At 47.6% G+C, this 20,506-nt stretch overlaps 1 protein-coding gene across 1 annotated transcript in view; it reads left to right on the top strand.

The window, feature by feature from the left end:
* Znf827 (zinc finger protein 827) overlaps positions 1-20,506 on the top strand; it is a 180,611-nt gene that overhangs the window by 36,513 nt on the left and 123,592 nt on the right. Inside the window, 2 exon segments of the mRNA XM_028892888.2 lie at positions 6,741-6,913; positions 12,085-12,565. Of these exon segments, the coding sequence (XP_028748721.1) occupies positions 6,741-6,913; positions 12,085-12,565 (654 nt within the window).

Below are 20,506 nucleotides of genomic sequence, written 5' to 3'. Positions count from 1 at the left end.
TCTTTAGGTCAAGGGAGTCCAGATCATGAAAAAATAGTGTCTTTTAGGTCTGGCTTTCTTCTTTTTTGAGCAGGATTCTGTTGTTGCCAGGTCCTTGAGAGTCCAGCACTCGGTAGCCTTTCCGCCCCTCCGGAGAGATGTGACACTCGAGGGGGAGGCTTCTTTCATGTGACCTGCGCCCCCAGCACATGCTACACGGCTCCTCTGAAAAGGGACACGCTAGAGGGAAGATGATGTCCGTTTGCTATAAAGATAAATGTCACACATTGACTCAATTCTCTTTGAAGTCACTGTTCTCTTGCAGCTCAGAATAAAGTAAATGGTTTTGATTTTCAAGACAAAATTTCTTATAGAAAGCCAAGGGGAGTCCCAGGATGCCAGGCTTCTGCTTAAAGAAATAGCATTTCAGAGAGAGGGTCTCCATCATCTTGTACTGACTAAAATTTACATAGACTTCAAAGCAACCTGGCCCCAAGAAGCTGATGGCTAAGGCTCTTTGCAGGGTCAACCATAAGGGTTTTCTGGGCTTTAGTCTTTATTGGGGTGTTATTAAGATTGTTGCAGATGCTTACAAAGTCCAAAGGAGCAGATGACCTCTCCCCGCCCTCCCATTAGGTCCATAGCTGTCACAGCCTCAATCCACAATGATTTTACATATACAGACTTGCCTAGGAAACTCGATTTTTAACAAGAATCAAATCTGTTGCTGATCTCAAATGTTTTCAGAGAGATTTAAATGTAGCCTGGCTGTAGATCTCAGACTTCTGTCTTAGTTGTATTCAATGCTTGTTAAGACATGAATTGATAATGTCACATCCATAACAGTCTTGTTAGCTATTACTATCTCCACCCCACCTCTTGTCCGCTGAAATGGCATTTGAGAGACATGCTCAAGACATTTCATTTCAAGATTTAAAGTCTGGGCTGGGGGTGTAGCAGGTTTGGTAGAGTGCTTAACCACACGCATGAAGCCTGCGGTTTGATCCCTGGCACCACATTAACTGGGCGTTGTGGGCGTGGTGGTCCGTAACTGTAAAGCCGGCACTCCAGAGATGGAGGCAGGAGGGTCAGAAGTTCTAAGTCTCCTGCAGCTGTATAACAAGTCTGCAGGAAGCTGGAGCTACCGGAGACCCTGTCTCACAAATCAACCTCAAGCAAACAAAAAGATTTTTAAAAGTCTATATATTGTTAGAAAGGAAGATTCATCATACACACATATGTACCAGTCAAGTTCATAAGTCTGAAGTGTTGGTGATAATGTAATGTGCGTGGGTTGTGTACCTCCAGGGGGTCTCCTGGCATCTACAAGCACCATTTCTGTGCATGGTAAGTGCTATGTGCACATTTGCCTAATTGCAAATTATCTTGACTGCCAACACATTGGAGCATAGGATCTAACCAGAAGTGTTTAATTTTAAAGCCTACAAAAACTTGAATTTGTTTTACTAATACCTAAAATAATAAAATCTTCCATGATTTATTATTGTTGTTATTATTATTTAGCTCTGTGAAGTTTTGTTTTTATTGCTTTGTGGATTGATAATGTTGTCAATAGGGCAAACTGGAAATGAAGAGATGAGCTCTTATCTCAGCCCTGTCTCTGCAAAGCTGGACTTCAGGTGCCCCCGCCTAGTTCTGTTTCAATATTTGCAAACCAAGATGTTTGGCATTGTCCTAGGATCCTTTCTTTCCTGTTGTCACATCCCTTGTGTTTACTTACTGCTAATTTCCCAACTCTATCCAGTAACTCTCAAACAAGCCTTCTTCTTCTCCCTCTTCTTTTCAATTAAATACCTGTCTTCTTTCCTTTCAAAGCTTCCTGTCAAATCTCCAGTAAGAACGTCTCTGCTCTGTGCAAAACCTGTTCGTTATGATAGTTCAGTGTGTGTCATTCGACTTTATCAGAGATGCGGTTTTCATACGAGCTGCCCTGAGTTTGCTTTTGGAAGCAGCTGAGCTGAAGTGTGAACGCATGAGCACATATCTGCGTGTCCATCCATTCATCCAGGACTGTTTCTGGGCATACCATATGAGAGCTGTACACTGTGGCTCCATGCTGGCCCCATCAGGGCTTACCTGCAGCCTGCCTCGTTTCTCCCTTCTATTCCCAGCACTCATTTATTCATTTCTCACCACGGTCTCAGCCCAGCCCTTTTCACTTAGCTTCATTACAGTCCAGCACAATTACTGAGTCATGTGTTGAAGCTGGCACCCTGGAGCTTTGGTAGCACACAGGTAGGGTGCCCCAGCCACATCCCCCCTTCCGCCTCGGGCTGCTCCTTCCTCCTCCTCTTCCCCTTTCCATCCTTTTCCCCTTGTAGAGCTGTATTTAATCATCTAAAGCTTGTCTAGGTGAGCTGCACAGTGGGCTCCTGGTCCTTACTTCCTCAGAGCTCCAGCCACAAGTCCGGTGTTAGGCCAGGTTCTGAGCTGTGTATTTACAGCTGTTATTTGCATCTGCTCTGAGGGTGGGCTTCCCGCCTGGGAGGGTGTGTCCCTAGCCCACCGCCATTCCTCACAGAACAATCTACCACCACTAAGTTCTTCCATTGACGGAGGTTGCCTTCTAGCTCACTGTTATTATTGTCTGTAAAGTGAGCATGTTTTCTCCAACGGAGCACATTAGCAGTTCTCTGTCCCACTGGGCCTGTTAGCATCAGGTGGACTGTTGTTTTGTTTGCAATGATATATTTGAGGGACTTGTTTACTAGGCAGTTGCTAACTAGGTAAAATCACGAACATTGCATTCTTAGTGCTTCCAGAATATGTGGTTCATCCTGGGGAAGTGATTGTATTTCCCCAGGCTTTAAATCTGAGCACAAGTTACAGAAAATAGTTTGGCATATGAAAGAAGTTGCATTCTCCCTCCCCATCTCTTGTCATTAACAGCATCGTGTACTCATGGGATGTGTCCTAAAATGTGAAATTTCTTCCTTGAATAAATAAAAATGCAAATGTCACCAGGAGCTGATAACTGGCACAGTCTGGAAATCTCTCGGTGCATTCTGGTGACTTTTTCATCAGGCTTCTGTCTTCCTTTCCGTCCACGATAGCTTAAAATTCCCAATGGAGAGCTGGGGAGATGGCTCAGCCAAAGAGCTTGGCACACAGGCATGAGGACCTGAGTTCGATCCCCAGGGCCCATGGGAAAGTGTGTACCTTTGTAGTCCAGTGCCGGGGAGGCCAAGACAGGCAGACCCCAGAGTCAATGCTCAGCCACTCTGTTGACTGGGCTAGTTCCAGGTGCAGGGAGAGACCTAGTCTCAACAACATAAGGTGGAGAGTGGCTGGGGAGAACACCTGACTTTGATATGTGGCCTCCGCAAGCACACTCACTCACACTCACACACACACACACACACACACACACACACACACACACACACACACGGATACACGCAATTCCAAATAGTTACGAGTGAAGTTATTTTTCAGTCGGTGTCTTCTCATTATTATATTTTTCCCTAGTCTATCCAAGAACACCTAATTTGTAGACGATTCGTGTGTATTTTGGTACTAATTAAAACTAAGGCAGCATAGTTTCAAGATAAATAAGTGGATTTATATGCAGTACTAATATGCAGGGTTTATTATATTTATGCATTATTTATTTATGGAATCAACTGAGTTTCTACATGCCAGGGCTACTTAATGGATGGTACCAGAAAGATTCTGGAGTAAGGAAGTGTGTTGCATGCAGTACACTTGAAACTACAGAATTCAGGTGGTGCCTGGGGAGTGAGACCAGAGGAGCTGTTGATGACGTAGGCAGGACAAGGTGCTGGGGAGTCTGCACTCGGGCAGTGTTCGGGGTGCCGTCCTCTGGGGTGCCATGAAATCGCTGGCCTGGAGGGCAGGCCTCAGCTCTTCTTTCCTTCCTCTGCTCATTCTGTGAAATTAGTTTCTGGTTTCAATAGTGGGAAACACTCCCATAAGATAGGGACCCGTCACAGCCTGTTTGTGCATGCCCTGCATAGTTCTCTGCTATTCTTCTGACCCAGAATAGACGTCATTATCATCATTTTCTCTCTCCATCGTATGACAACAATCTCACCTGGAGGCCTGGTCCAGGCCTTTCTCAACCATCTGTTGTTCAATATGCAGGCTTTGGGGACCAAGATAGCCGTGTGGGGGAAACAGTGATGGAGAGGAAAGGTGATGAGAAATTGAGGGTGGGATGAGATCAGCGCAGAGGGTCAACTCAGACCGAGGGAAGCTCTGGGCTTTCATGAGTGAGTGAGAGACGCCTGTCTGAGGTGTTTTTCTCAGAGTTGGAGCAACAGCCACTGTCCACACCTGTTGCCAGTCAGCACAGCAGAAGTTGACTGTCCAATGTTGAAGGCATAGTTTCAGTTAGAGGATGCTGTTTCTAGCTGCTTGGTTAAGCCAACCAGTGTCACTTACACCTGTGAGTAAAATTGCATTTTTTGGATCTCCTAACCTTATTTCAGAACCTTTCTGGTTCCATCCGTTTTAAGTGGCTCTTGGCATGTAGAAACAGAGTTGACTCAATGAATAAATAATGAGATTATCTTAAAGTATGCACTTGGGAATGTTTCCTTTGAAAATCACAGAAGTAATGTTTGTATTTAAAGGTTCAAATAGTACAGAGTGATGGGAAGGGAACACATGCGTTCCCCGACTCCATGCGCCCCAACTCCTTCCTCTTAGCCACAGTTCTACTGTTTTTGCTGTTTAGAGGTGTCTGGAGTGTGAGTCTAGAACATTCTCGTGCAGTAAAAAGATATCAGGGTTTGTTTGTTGTTGCTGCTAGCTTCATGTAATCACGCTCTTCTTCCCACCGCCCTGTTTTCTCTCTTGCTCTAGCATTTCAAAGCAGAGAACACATCATATCTGCTTGCTTGTGAATACTCAGATTTGCACCTACAGTAGGGAGAGCCGACACAGCTCTCCCATCCAGCAGAACCAGCCATCGCTGCAGGGCGTGAGGGAGCACATCTCTGATTCCTTTCTCACCTCACAAGTGTCTCTTCCCAGAGCTCAGTTTACACAGGATCCAAAGAAGTTTCACACCTTCCATATTTTTGTTTATCCCTTTTTGTTTTCTTTTTAACCATGATCCTTTCCCATTTGTGTGTGTGTGTGTGTGTGTGTGTGTGTGTGTGTGTGTGTGTGTGTAAAAATGTGTGGGAGTACACGTCAAGGCCAGAGGTCTCTGCTGCATGCCTTCTGATATGCCATCGATGAATTTTTGTCATAAAAATGTAATCAGGCCTCAAACTAGAAGTTCATCAGAAATAGAAGAAATAATAATAATTTAGAAAGCCGAAAATGCTGTGGGGATGCCGTCAGTGCTAGAGCATGGGGGATTCCTCAGGACAGGTGACCCAGTTTCTTTCAGCATAAAAGGCAGTGAATGGAGGGGCTGTAAAGTGCTCTGTAAAGTCTGTAAAGTGCTTCCCCTGAAGCACGAGACCCCAAGTTGGGATCCCAGCACTCATGTAGGAGCCGGGTGAGGACGTGCACACCGATAGTCTCATTGCTGGGAAAGCAGCGGCGGCGGACCCCTGCAGCTCACTGGCTAGTCAGCCAGGACAGCGAGTTTCAAATAAATAAAATAAAAATGGAAAGAAATTGGGGATGTATCTCAATGGCAGAGGAGGCCTAGGTTCAATCCCAGGGCCACACACACACACACACACACAGGTGCGCGTGCACACACACAGACAGACGCACACATGCACACACAGACACTCAGACATGTACACAGACAGACAGACATGCACACAGGCACACACAGACACACATGCTTGTACACAGCAGACACACACAGACACATGCACACAAAGACAGGTAGACACATGTACACAGATAGATACACAGGCACACACACACACACACCCTTTAGCTGCACCAGTGTTCACTTCCCACACCACCGAATTGTAGAGGTTAGTTGATGGGTCGGCAATTCCGCAGTAGTGTCTGGACAGACGCTTCCTTGTGAGGCCGGCGCTGGAGACAGGTCCGAGCTGCACTTAGAGGAAGCAGTCGGTTTGCTTGCTTCCCTGACAACTGGAAGTGTTTGTCGGGCCTGGTGTGTCCCTTCCTACAGTAGGCAGCCAGGCCCCGTACAGATCAGAGAAAGTCAGTACGCATTGTTGGGGGCAAGCAGAGGGACACACAGAAGAGGATAAAAAAAAAAAAAAGGAAAAAACCCTGACCCGAGGACCCTCTGACGGCTAAATTGGCAGCCGCCTCTGTCTGCACGAGCCACAGCTGAACAAGTCAGCAGTGGGGAGCTGGGATTCGTCTCCACTGGAGACCAGTGTGTGAGGTTTCTGCCAGTTGTTTGGTTTTCTGTGTGGAACAGTGCGTTATTCTTGGTCCCATGCGATTGCCTTTATTTCTCACTCATTTCCAAGTGGGAATTCAGATATTGACTCAGGCTTCTCTGGCTGTGGGTGCGTTTGGGGCCAGGCTCGGTTCCTCTTCAGATGTCCTGTCAGTACACAACAGCCTTTGGAAATGAGGCTGTCACAGGCAGGATGACCAGCAGTGGCCAGATGGAACCCATGGGAGTGACTAGCTGAATGTGGGTTTCTTCCCAAAGAAAAGTGGCCTTAAAACGTTCCCCATGCTTATGATCTTAGAATCGCCAAAGCGGGTGGCATCAGTTGTTTGTGGTGCTTTTTAATATAGTGATCCATGCACATTACAGTCAGGTGCAATGTGCCTTTTTGTTTTCTTTGATATTAACTTCTTTTCCTCCCTCTTCCAAGCCCCAGAAGAAGAGAGCGGGAAACCTTTCCAGTGTCCGATATGTGGTTTGGTTATAAAGAGGAAGAGTTACTGGAAGCGGCATATGGTGATTCACACAGGTTTAAAAAGTCACCAGTGTCCGCTCTGTCCATTCCGGTGTGCTCGCAAGGACAATCTCAAATCCCACATGAAGGTAAGCCAGTTGTGGATGGGATGGGGGCTGCTTCTGTTACCCACGGCAGCAGGCTGCTTGGCCAACAGGGGGCGCTGTAGTGGAGCAGGCCCAAGCACTAGCACTGGGTCGTGAGGAGAATGGAGAGGGTCGTCCTCGAGGAAGACCCTCAGTCTTAGGATCAGCTTCTTGAGACTGTCAGTGCATGAGGTGACGCCAAACATCCTAGGACATCATTTTCTTCTTTTTGTTTTTTGAGACAAGATTTCTCTGTGTAGCCCTGTCTGTCTTGGAACTTGCTGTAGACCAGGCTGGCCTCGAACTCAAAGGTCCACCTGCCTCTACCTCTTGAATGCTGGGATTAAAGGTGTGCGCCACCACAGCCTGGGTTATTCATTTTCAATCTCCTATTAAAAATAGTTGTGGGGTCTGGGGAGGGCTCAGCAGTTAATCTCTTGACAGGTTAGCATGAGACCCAGTTCTTATTCCCAGAAACCACTGCAAGTGGTGGGTAGGGGTAGCCCATTCCTTGCAGTCTCACCCTTAGAAGGGGAGACAGGATTCCCCAGAGCAAGCTGCATAGATAAGACTAGCCATATCAGCTAGCTCTGGTTTGATTGGAAAGTGAATAGAGTAGATGAGTGATCAGGGATCCTGATCTCAGTCTAGGGCTTCTACATTTAAGTGTACACATGTGCATATGTGTGTACAAACACGCCTATGTGCACCCATGTACATACAAACATGCATACACACATGGATACCATACACATGAAAAACGGGAAAAGAAGAAAACTACAAAACCCACTAGGAAGCTTATACCTACCATCCTTCTGTGGAGAACTAACTAGAATCCATGTTTGGAAATGAGGGAAACTTGGCAATATAGAAATAACTCTTTTATACTGAGGTTTTGTTTCAGCTTTGGGGGGGTGGGGGAGGGGGAACTCATGAGGTCACAAGAGCGTGACAATTTGAATTCGACAAAGACCTGAGTTGAAATCCTTCCAGTACTGTGCTAACCAAATAGGCTTGGGCGAGTCACTGTCAGACTCTCAGTTTTCCCTTCTACGAAACGGGAAGGAGCAGGTGCAGGCATCCTTAGTGTTTCGGGAGACAGAAGTGGCCACATGCCTGACCTAAGGAGTTCATAATCGTCACCCGGCATATTAATGTGACTTAGACATGACATTATGTATGAAGTGTTTCTACTTCCGGGAGAAGTCCAGTGATATCTGCTTATGTCGAAATCTTGCCTTTGAATCTTTCTGCGTAGATCAGTCATTGTCCAGAATTGAAGCTCTAGACGGGGCAGTCACACGAGATTTCTACTCACTGTAGCAAATAGCTCAGAAGATTGAAAAAAAGTGAATGCATGATGTCATCTGCTTTCTCTCATTTGCCTTTTCCTCCTGGGGTCAGCAGCTCCATCTTCAGGACTCATTTAAGTAGGAGTCTGGTTGACTGACTTTTACGGAGGCTACTTGGTTTCTACCTTAGCCCTCCTCTTCTCAGTCTCCTTCAGGTAAAACCTCACACTTTGAACCTGCAGCGTTGAGACTTCACAAGGAATGCCTTTTTAAAACCAGACCTTGCTTTAGCAACTGTGTCCTAAGCTGTGTTTAGAAATCAGGTCTGGTGAATTTCAAGCCTCAGCGAGCAGAAAACTTGCATCTACCCTGACACCTTGTAAACTTGGTTTCAGCTCAGGGTCACTTAAAACAACCTATTTATAAACCCATGGAAAAAAGGCTGGGTTTCAATAGCTCGGACTGCTGACCCCGACGCTCCAGGGAGATGAGCTCGAGCCTTGATGACAGAGGCAGATGGCCACGACAGTGCTGCGGATGAGAGCCGCCCGGGCTCGGCGGGTCGCGGGGTCCTGAGTGCTTTCAGAACAAATCAATAACCACTACAGTAAAGCAGTTGTGTGGAATCGCTACTTTATTCAAACTCATGGTGTCCTAACCTGTTGAGCTGTGACTCCTTTTATAGGGAACTGTGAGAGGCGCTTATGCAAGTTTAATTTTATCAAAGGCATACCTACTTGTCCCTGTTCCCCTCCTCTTATTGGCCTTAAAACATTTTTTAATCGAATATAATTTAACTTTGCAAAATTTTGGCGAGTGTTTTCTCCATAGGAATGCTATGGTGTGGTCTTATGCATATACATATTCTGTTTCCTTTACCAGAGGCTGCAAATGTGGATCATTTTTCTAAAATGAATTTTATCTGAGAAGTAGGGCAGTCTAGCCAAAGGTTAAGATCTGACTTTAGCTAAGTGAGAGTTCATGGCTTAGAACCTGTGAGCATTTAGTAGTATGGTTGAAACCCTCTACACCTCTGTTACCACAAATGGAGAGACAAATGTGGTCTTTCTCACCTGGTAAGAGTTAAATGAGATCGTTTGCTTAGACCCTTCATACAGAGCCCAGTGTGGAGAAGCAACCGTCAGTAAATACAGCTAATACAGTAATCGTTATCCAAAAGCCATCTGAAAATGCATTAACACTTACATTTAGGGATAATGAATAAAATGCTAGAAAAAGTTACTCCAAAATAAGTTTTATGGCTTCCTTCTTTTTATGATCTATCTTTAGTACTGAGAATTTATAAAAACTGATACAAAGAATATGAAGTTGGCTGTTTATCTCATCCCAAAGAAGTAGCCATTATCTTCAGGATATATAGTATGCTATATTGATTACATTGGTTTATGTCAGCAAAACAGAGATTCCACTGCATTCAACAAATGCAGTGCTTACTGTGTTCCTCACAGGCGTGGGCACTGTACAAATGTACAGATTTTCCTTTGGCAAGTCTGCATTTCCTCCATAATACCTGGTGCAGTTTGTCTTTATGACCAGCTGCACGAGGAACTTGAAAATGCCTCCAGCATCCTCAGGGTTAGCTTAGATTTCCTGAAGTCTTCTGCAGCTTTCCCCAGTGAGCAAGCATGCAGGAATTGTCTGTGAGATTCAGAAGCTAAACTGAGCAGGAAAGGCAAAGAGGGTCGTGAAGACAGAGGACGCTGATGACGTAATGGAGGGAGACTGGGCCTGAGGTCACACGTGAGTTTGCCCTTCCGAGGTCACCATTTAGAGAGCTGGGACCACTCACGAGACCCTCACCTGCCCAGCCTGGTCCCCTAAGAGGTTGGGTATAGATCCTCTCCAGAATTTCTCCAAGTCTTCAAATACTTCAACCCAAGCGTCCCACATTTACTTACCCAGGAGGCGGCCTTGACTGTCACATCACCTGGTACCCGTCAGTGAGTCCCTTGCCACTGGCCAGCATTCCTTCTCTTTAGAGGTCTAAGAGGGACTTCAAAGCATGTGTTGGTCTAAAGGGAATCAAAATTATAACAGAAAAGCCTTCTCCTGTCGGGAGAGGAGGGCCATGCTGCCGTTGGCCACATGTAAGCCGAATCCCAGGTGGGAAGGTGTAGCTCAAATAAAATTATAAGTGCCAAAGTGCCCAATTCTGTTTTGCTCTTCAACTTGACACTAATTTTCCTAAAACTAGGCACAGCAAGGCCAGGTTGAGGTGGAAAAGGGGCCATGAGAAGTGGTCTTGCACACAGTGCCCCTTTTCAGCATCCCCCAGCCCCTCGATTTTGGAACCTGGGCTCTCCTCTGTGCCATTTTTTCTTCCAGCGTGGCTTTTAGAGCTTGGGTTAGCTCCTCTCTGGGGTCAGGAGATGTGAGCACACTTCTGAGATGGAATCCGCCCCGTGGCACCAGGCTCAGGGACACGGAAGCTTCCTGCCCAGTGACCTTTACCGCCTGGCTTTGGGCACGCCTGGGCCGATACCTGTCAGGAGCCCTTGAGACTGTCCTGAGACCTCCAAGGGGCTCTTCCTGAGTGACCTGGGCCGAGGAGCGGGTGGGAGGGGGCTTTGCTGCGGGAGGGACTGGTCATCTCCTCACCTCCGCCCTCTGCCGGGGTACAGGAGAACCCTTTTATGGGCAGGACCCTGTCACAATTACATTTAAGCTTCTGTGGTTGTTTCTGTTGAGAAACAGGCATTGAGGAGCCTGGAAGATCTTTTGTTGTTTTTTGCAGAAAGCCACAGTGGGGTGCTGTGGCAGCGGGATCTCACGATTAACTTTTAATTTCTTTGTTTTTGTTGGTCACTTAACATTATTTAAAGTGTGTTTTGGCTGGTGAAGAATGCTTTTGGATCTCATTCAGAAGGCATAAACAGCTGTAGTAAAACTTGCTCTCTTGGAAACGAGACCTGAGCAAAGTGGCCAGGTGGTACCGAGGATGAGCAAATGAGCCTTTAGCTTCACTGAGATCCAGGTTCAAACCCCAGTCGGCTCACCCCGACCTGTGGAGCGTCCGTTTTGTTTTGAGTGCCAATTGCTTACGTTCTTGTTTGTCCAGATCACACGACTCCCCCAAACCATTTGGCACAGGTTTACACCCCTGGCAGTTCCTACTCGAGGGAGGGCCAGTCCTGAAATAGCAGGGTGTAACAGGTCAGTCCCGAAGCACGGTGGCGAGATGAATGGGACCTGCCAGCTCGAAGCCTGGCTCGGGCCAATGCAATGATCTCCTCACTTTTTCAAGCACTAAATATTGTAGTGACATGAAGAGAGAAGTTTCTCGCCATTGTTACAGGTCCTGGGCACAGGCAGGTTTGGAGCTGGGCGTGCAAGGCTGTCCCCGCTCTTTAGACCCTGTAACGCTGTTGGAGCTTGGCGTCCTGCCCAGATGGGTTTTCCCCCGTCTTCCTTTCTTCATGTGGAACTGGGTTCAAGATACTTCTTTGGGGTGGGGGTGTTCCATCTCCCCATCTGTGAAGCTGCAATACCCTGGAGACATATTTTTTTTCCTCCATTTTGTTGGCAGAGCAGCAGATTCTCTGGATTGCTGTCACAAGAATTTCGGGGAAGGTTGGGTCCCCGACTGCTGACCGCGTAAGGTCAGAAGGTATATCAAGTGAGGTCACGTGACTAGCTTATTAGAAAGCTTCTACCCAAGACAGCTTGGAGGCCTCCACGGGCCCACTCTGTGTTTCAGGAGAGACTTTATTTTGCCTAGTGCACCGTTGTGAACATCCTCTCTGGTGCTTTTCTCCCCGGCCCTGAGTGGGGTGTGGGACTTACAGAGGAACGGACATGCGCAGACGGGCGTCTTCCACAGGCTCGTGGTGACCGGTTCCACTCTCGTTGCTTCTCCGGCAGGTTCATCAGCACCAGGACCGGGGAGAGACCTTTCAGTGCCAGCTGTGCCCCTTCACTTCCTCACGCCACTTCAGCCTGAAACTGCACATGCGCTGCCACCAGCACTTCCTGCGGACAGAGGCCAAGGTGAAGGAGGAGATCCCAGACCCAGATGTCAAGGGATCTCCCCACCTCAGTGACAGTGGCTGCCTGGGGCAGCCGAGGGAAGGAGGAGGGACAGAGCTAGTGGGGGCCGTGATGACGTCCAATACTCCAGAGAGGACTGGCCAGGGTAGGGCTGGCGTTGCACCTTTGCTGGTGAAGGAGGAGCCCAAGGAAGATAACGGCCTGCCCGCCTCCTTTACCCCGAATGCTGCCGACAGGCCCGCCAACCACACAAAGCTGAAAGACCCCACCGAGTATGTGTCCAACAGTGCGGCAGCATTGTTCAGCCAGGACATCTCGGTTAAGATGGCCTCCGATTTTCTCATGAAGCTGTCAGGTACTTGCATAGGGTTGTGTTCTCTCTTTCTCACCTGTTCAATAAGATGGTAGGGCTAGGTGACTGCAAGGTTCCTTGAGCTCTAATGCTTCATACTCTGGAACGTTTTCTTTTTCCTTCCCTCTTTCCTTTACCCCGCCCCTTCCCTTTTTTATGTTTTGTTTTGGTACTTCTTTGAAAACAAGCATTACTTCTGCTTGGGTCTGGAAACAATAGGGATTGCCCCTCTCCTGGGCTCTTAGTGGGGGTAGTCGGGGGTAATCTAGGTTTGTGTCCTTGCTTCCTACAACCTTGGGTCTCAGTTCTCTTCCTTGCTTTGCTCTGGTGTCTCTGAGGTGCGTCTGTCCGTCGCCCTTTTTGATATTCAGGGTCTTTACTGCTTTAATTGCAAAGCTTTTTGAAGAACGTAATCAAAGTCTACCATGAGGAATTACAGACTTTCCTTAGACAGAGGTTAAAGGTTATCATGAGTTTTCCTCAGGATCATTGTGTTGGGATAAAACGTACTTACAATATCCCGGTTTAGACATTTTAGGAGTGTGCATTTTAGTGCATTTACAGTGTTGTGTGACCATCTCTGGAAATACGTCACACTCTCAAACTGTATTATTAAACGACAGAGTTCCTGCCAGCCCCTTCTCAGCTTCCACTAACCACTATTTACCTTCGGTCTGTATGAACTTGACCGTTGTAAGCAGCCCAGTGAAGTGGAATTTCAGAAAAAATTTCAAGCATCCTTCCCAATTGCCCTAATGCCCTTTGAAAAGAGGTTGATGTATAAGTTATAAAAATATGTCTTGCTAATAGACACTGTTTTCCATTGCCAACACATAGTACATGTTTTTACTTTTCAATGACTTTGACGAACTAGCATTTTGCATTGGGGTGGAGCATTGGTAGATGTTTTTCTTACTCTCTTGGAGCATTAACACACGTAGGCCTATGCTGTTTTTGAAAATATGATTTTAAATTTTAAAGGCATTGTAGAGGGTGGAGAAAGGTCGGTTGAGAATGGGTTCTGTCTGTCAGTGAAGGTGGCAGTCCCCAGGATGATTTCCAAATGCCATTTCAGCTCTCTGGAGATTGACAATACCCTTTAAATGGAGAATAATTGGTCACCGCCTTCCTTTAAATGGACCATGCGTCGTATTTCACTAAATGTCATTGCCAGGTGAATGAGAGGCTCAGCTTCACTCTCAAGTCCCTTTGCACCGTGACACTTCAGTCGGGTCTTTCGGAATGTACCTCCTCACCCTGATCTTTGCCCCTCAGCAGTGGGAGACATGAGTAGGGTGACAGAAGAGAGAAGGGATGAAAAATGAGGCATCCAGGAAATGATCCAAGATGGAAGGGAGCAGGGGAGGTTATAGGGTGTGCTGTAACACTGAAGAAGCCCCGCTGCCTGGACCTGTCTCAGGCATTTATTTCATCTTCGTGTTTCTCCTTTTTCATCGCAGCCTAAGGGAAAACAGGTTCTTCATACTCAGAGTTTTAGATTTAATTTTTTAACCAAAATATGAGGGGAAATGGGTGTTTCCCTTGGGCCTTCCAGATCCTTTAGGGTGTCACCTGTAGGGAATCACCTACAATCCCAAGACTTGGGAGAAGGCCAGACTAGAGTGCATGAAACCCTGTCTCCCCAAACCATCAGGTAACAATGAAAAAAACAAGGTGTTACCTAGGGGTGCTTCCTTTTCTGGGCTCCTATAGTGTAGCCCCAGGAGAAGGATGTCATATTCATTTAGCATAGCTTAGCATGGGAGATATTTACTTAATAGACAAGGACAGACCGAGCAGGGGTACATAGCATGTAGTAAGGTGGGATCCCTTCTACTCAGAATCCAGATCCCTTCAGGGCTGCCTGGCAGGCTTGATCTTGGGCTAAAACACTGATACAGGGCTCCCGCTGGGCTTAGCTCTGAGCACTCGCCCTTCCCATCCCACCAGGCACTGGGCTGTGGTTATTAGCTCCAGCGCTTCTCAGCGAGCATGAGAAAAGGCTTCAGCTGCTCAGACCCAGAGCTGTGAACAGCAGAGGCAGAGGGAGAAACCCTTTGTAGGCTGGGGTGAAGCACTGTATGCCAAAGGCATATATATAGTGGTCTGTGGTTTTCGGTTGTTGGTGGGGGTTGCTTACGGTTTGGCCATGGGAGAATTTACCGACTGATCAATTGGCATAAGAAAACAGATAGCAAAGGCACACTGTTTATGCAAAAGGCCCATGCAGCTATTTTATGGTGGCTTACTAGAGGTCCTGAAACCTGACTTGTATGCACTGTTACCTAGCAACCTGTTATAAAGTCACCAGGGAGTGAGATGCATCGGTAATTTTTTGTGTGCATATTTGGATGTAAATGTAAACTTGGTAACTGTGGCAGTGCTGCCCACGGGAGGAGAAGTCATGTTCAAAGGAAAGGAATGTGTTTGTCTGCAGATTCCCCCCACACGCACCCACCGTGGGGCTGGTCCGGCTCTGCTGCTGACGCTGTGCTTGCCAGGGGCTCCACCTGGCTCTGGGGGCTGTCACTCAGAGACACAACCCCAGGGAGCTATGGCTGTTGCTAGCTCTTCTTGCCCTCAAATGGTGTGGACTAGTGGTTAGCCCCAGGCCCTGTCCCTTGGTGTCATAATGGCGCCATTGTTCTTGCACTGATTTTTTTCCCTTTAGGGCTCTGTCCTTGCACCTGCTGGTACGACAGGGTGCAGCTGTTTGTGGGCACCGAGTCTGGGAGTCTCTGTGCCAGTTCACGGTCTGCACAAACAGCGCAGTGACAAATTCAAGCGTGGAGACATGTATTTGTTTCCAAAGGAGAGAGAGAGAAAACCCTTGATGCTTTTTGCTCCTTGGATTAAAATCAAGCATTAAGCTGACTGCATGGAATCCACTGAGGCTCACAGTCATGGGTGGGACGCAGTTTACTCTAACCCAGTGGTTCTCAACCTGTGGATCATGACCCCTTTGAGAGTCGCATAACAGATATCCTGCATATCGGATATTTATATTACAATTCATAACAGTAGCAAAATTACCCTTAATGAAGTAGCACCATAATTTTATGGTTGGGGGTCACCACAGCATGAGAACCTGTCTTACAGGGTCGCAGCATTAGGAGGGTTGAGGACCATGGCAACCCTCCCCCATTCGAGGTTTCCTGGTTACATGCTTGTGAAGTAAAATCCCTTTTCCGAACCTCCAGCTGTTTTCCCCACTGAATCCTGACAACATTCCTCAGTCCTAGACCCGGGCTCACCATCGTGCTTGATTCATCCCAACTGCTAGCCTAACACATTGGTGGGGAAAAAATGATTTTGTAGACTTTGCTCCGTGCTTGGGGCTGGGAGGCAGCCTTTCAGGGCGGTAGCTCTGCTGTTTACACAGCTCTTTCCTGGAAGCCAGGAGACATATGCAAATTGTGGGATGGCAGGGTGACCTACCCCTGGTCACATGACTGGAAGTGTTCCTAGGAGAGGTGCTTACCCAGCCTAGGAAGCTACTGCTCCAGCTGACCCTGGGCCTGTCTCCTATGGCCAGCAGCAGTTTATAACCTCCACAGCAAGTTAGACCTACCTAGGGAGTTTTTGTAAAATGCCAGAGCCCAAAAGTGATGGCTTAATTAATTGGTCTGGTGTATGCCCAGACATTGGTATTTTCCTTGCACTCCTCTGGTGGTTCTAACAGGCAACCAGGACAAAGGCCAGCAGGTAGGAGATAGAAAGTGGGCACCATGGGGCTGGAGACACAGCACAGGCAGCAGAGTGCTTGCCTAGCATGCACCAAGTCCTGGGTTCGATCTCCAGCACCACATAAACTGGAAATAGTGATGCAGACCTGTAATTCCAACACTAGTGAGGTGGAGGCAGGAGGCTCAGAAGTTTACTCCTCAGCTACACAGAGACTCAGAGACCAACCTGGACTATATGAGACAGCGTTTCAGAAGAGCCAAATGATCCCCAAACCAGCAGTGAACAAGTCTAACTTGGTACTTGGTACAGTGTTTTTCAGTCTAGAGCGGAGTCTCTGAGTGGAGCCCTCCTTTCATTTTATCTGAGCCCATGAAAAGAGCATGATGCTGTAAGTCGAGTCTGAGACGCCTCATTGTAGGTCAAGGTTGACATGAAGGGGAGGCCTGGGTGAGTCATGTTCATTGACCCTATGATCTTCTTCCAGAGGGCTCATGACAAGAGATGTTGTCCAGTTTGAAAGTCCCCAGAGTAGATCAGAAGCCTCCAAATGCTAGGAGCTAGGGGATTGGGGAGATTCAGTGAAGTGTTGAGCCGCGCAAGCCTGAGGACATGAGTTTAATCCCAGCACCCACGTAAGAAGCTGGTATGGCGGTACAAAGGAGAGCACAGGTGGATCTCTGAAGTTGACTGGCCAGCTTGTCCTCACTGTCAAGTCCTAAGTGAGACCTTGTCTCAAAAACAAGGTGGATGGCTCCTAAAAGTGACACCCAAGGTTGACATCTGACCCATATGTGTACATGTGCACCCTCACACCAACACTTACACATAGGAACATGTCCACACAAAGCTGTGAGCATCCTCATCAGAGGACCAAATTACAAGTTGCCTGTGATGGTCTTCTATCATCTTTTTTCTTCAAGATGCCATTTTTCAAGATATAAATTTAATTCTAACTCCCCAAATTATAACTAAGCAGTTAGTTGACAGAAACTTGGCACCTCACTTGTTGGCAAGGGATATCTTTTTGTCCCTGGCTTTCCAAAATAAAAGATATAAGTCATTTCAACTATTCTTAATCTAGAAGCTGACAAAAAAGTTTCGTGCTGTCTCCTGCACCCTATTAGCTCCAAGTAGGAAAAATGGACCTTCTGAAATACCCACTCACTTCCAGCCTCGCAGAGAGGGTTGGGAGCGAGCAGACACTAGCTCAAGTGTTTCTGGCTTATTAGTGTGCCTCGGCCAAAAAACAGTGAGTTTTCAAGTAGAAATGAAAGATGCCCACAAAAGTTTCTGTGTCATATCTTGTCGCTTCCCAGAGGCCTTTGTTCTGAAACCCCACCTCTTGCTTACTATTTTGATGCATTTGGGAGTAACAATCAGGCTTATGTATAAGTGTTAGGACCCCTGCTGGAGAAGGATCGCTGGAGATGGCCAGTGAAGCGAGTCACCCCCTTTGCCTGGTGGCTCTGATGGCCTTCTCAGCCGCATCTTAACAAGCGGGCCTTCTTCCATGTAAATGCAGTCTTGTGCCATTCACACTCTGAGACATCGGTGCTGGTAGCCAGGGGACTCACACATCACCATGGGGGCATGGTTCCCTGACTGGACTATTTGATAGTCGCTTTTCAGATTTGGTTTAGCCATTCTGTTCAGTCCTGCCTAGGCACTCTCGGGCCACGTGACTAAATTCCTCGTGTGAGCAGCTGCAGGAGGGCTGTGTGTGAGTAGACGGCCTGAATGCCCTTTTGAAACCCTGGATTCTACTGAACTTGGTGATTCCTGAGGGGGGGGGGAAGGGGGAGAGAGAGAGAGAGAGGTGGAGGAGGTGTGTCTTGTTTTTAATGACTCTTAAAAGACTTGCTGGTGCAGGCGACAGGGGCAGGCCTGTGTGCCGGTGGAGCCTGGAGCTGTGTGTGCACACTGATGTTGAAGTTTGTGTGGATGGAGCCCCGGAGGTATTTACTTACTGCTGCTGGATATGAATCTGTGTTCAGCTTCTTGGAGTCTCATAACAACCCTTTACATGAGCACTGTTATCATTCCATTTTACAGATGAGGAGAGAAAGGGTAAAGGTCTTGCTCGCTGTCACACAGCTAATAACTACACAGACTGGGGTTGAAATCCAGGCTGTGTACTGCCAGTGTTCTTGGTCCAGATGTGTCCATACCCCAAATGCAAGGTAAAGAAGTCACCATACAGGAAGTTGGCTCTGTTCTCTGCCCTTTTCATGTGTCTAGGGTTGGCCAGCCTCTCCAGCACAGAGCCTTCCTGTGACTGTTGTGTGCCAGGCATCTTTGGAAGTTGCATTGATTTTTTTTGTGTGGTACTGGGCTTGGAAGCAAGGGCCTTATGCATGCTAGGCAGCCTCCCTAGCACCAAACCACACTCCAGCCATGGAAGTTGTATTACTGTTTTCAGCTTCTACAAATAGAGTGGTAACAGCAAAGCCAACTGACGTTGCAGTAGACCTTCGTCTGTCAGTTCCAAACACATTACCTCCTAACAGTGGGGAAGGCAAGGACTGGAATTCAGATGTGTCTTTCCTTACTGTGCTGCATGTGCATGGCTCGTTCTGATAGTCACGGGAATGCTTTTTAAAAACTTACTATATTTTATTTATGTATTGTGAATGTGTGTGGGCGGGGCATGGATGTAGAGGTCAGAGGACAATTTACGGAAGTCGGTTGTTCCTCCCCTCTGCCGTGGGGGTTCCAGGAATTGAACTTAGGTCGTCAGGCTTGTCGGCAGGTGTCTTTACCAGATGAGCCATCTGGCCAGCCCCAGGATAATGTGGTACCTTGGTAGACCTGGGGGAGTTTATCAGACTGCTGTGTCCACACCACTGAAGCCAGCCCTTCCCCGCCTTCTCCCGGTGGTCACTGTTGCCGCCACGGCTGCTGGTGTAAGGGCATCATTAATCACAAGGGTTTTCTGGGAACCAGGCGCCATGCCAGCAACTTCCTGTGCTCCCATTTAACCCTCCCTAGCCCTGAGGGTCGGCCCAAAACCCGTTCTGTGGATGAGGAAGCTGAGACTGAGAGGAACACGAGTGAAGACCCGGCCCTGGCTGACTACGAAGGCTTGGCTTGTGACCACTTAATTAGCTATTACCTAATTTTTATTTCTCAGTTGAGCGAGTGTCTTTTGACCTCCGTCTGCTCCACTGTTTATTTTCCTTGGCTTCAAATCATGGCATCACTTCTAATGCATGTGCTTTTAGTCACTAATCTGGTTACTCTTCTCCCCCATGCATCTTCAAAATACATCTACACAGTCCCTTCTCCTGGGCAGCCTTCACATCATCCCTAGACATCTTGCCCCTCGAGCTCCCATCACCCAGCCCCCACCCAGCCCTTCAAAGAACACTGATGATTCTGTTCCAGTACTTTCTACATAGGTTAGACCCTGTTTAGCTGGCTTTTCCTTTCCTCTCCCCCTCCTTCCTTCCCTTCTCTCTCTCTCTCTCTCTCTCTCTCTCTCTCTCTCTCTCTCTCCCTCTCACCTCTCACATATCCAAGGATGATACTGAACTCCTGATCTTGCCTCATCTCTCGAGTGCTGGGATTACAGGCATGCACCGCTGCACCCAGTTTCTGTGGTCGGAGGCATCCCACCGAGGGCTTTGTGCGTGCTAGCCTAGCACTCTCCCGAAGCCGGGTTACACCCTCCAGCTCTCTGCACTCTCCAGAAAAACGAAGGCTCCTGCACACACCCTTTTCATTTCCAGTCTTTTCTTCTCGCCTGTTGTTCTGGGGTTTGGCCACAGGAACCATGAAGTTCCAAAGATCCTCTTTTTCCTCTTGGGAGGAGCTGGGCTTTGAGGGCGGGAGTCTGACCATTTCACAGCCCACCACAAACCCCAGTGCTTTAGACTGTCTTGATGACCCACAGTGACTGAGATCATTTACAAACGGATGTAGGAACCGGCATATGTCTGTGTTCATTAAATTTAAAATGGCAGGTGTAGCAGTAAGGAGGGGTGTCTCTGGAGTGGGCCATCGGTCCAAATGGCCATGGGAAGGATAGGGCCCAGCCTGTGGGTTCCTTCCTTCTAGTCTCCATGCAGATGACTCCAGGGCTGTTAAGGCATTTCGGTTTTTTGAATGTGTTAATAGCATGAGTTTTAAATACGGCTTTCTCTCACATTGACTAAAGACTTGAGTGATTTTCCAGAACCAGTCCTTCCTGCTGCTGACAGGAGAGACATCCTGTCTGTTAAGACGATTACTGCAGATGGCCGCTCTTGCTCATTCTAT

Source organism: Peromyscus leucopus, chromosome 5 (genome assembly GCF_004664715.2).
Source record: "Peromyscus leucopus breed LL Stock chromosome 5, UCI_PerLeu_2.1, whole genome shotgun sequence".
Lineage (NCBI taxonomy): Eukaryota > Metazoa > Chordata > Mammalia > Rodentia > Cricetidae > Peromyscus > Peromyscus leucopus.
The sequence above is the reverse complement of the archived record's forward strand: the minus strand, read 5'-3'. Positions and strand labels throughout refer to the sequence as shown.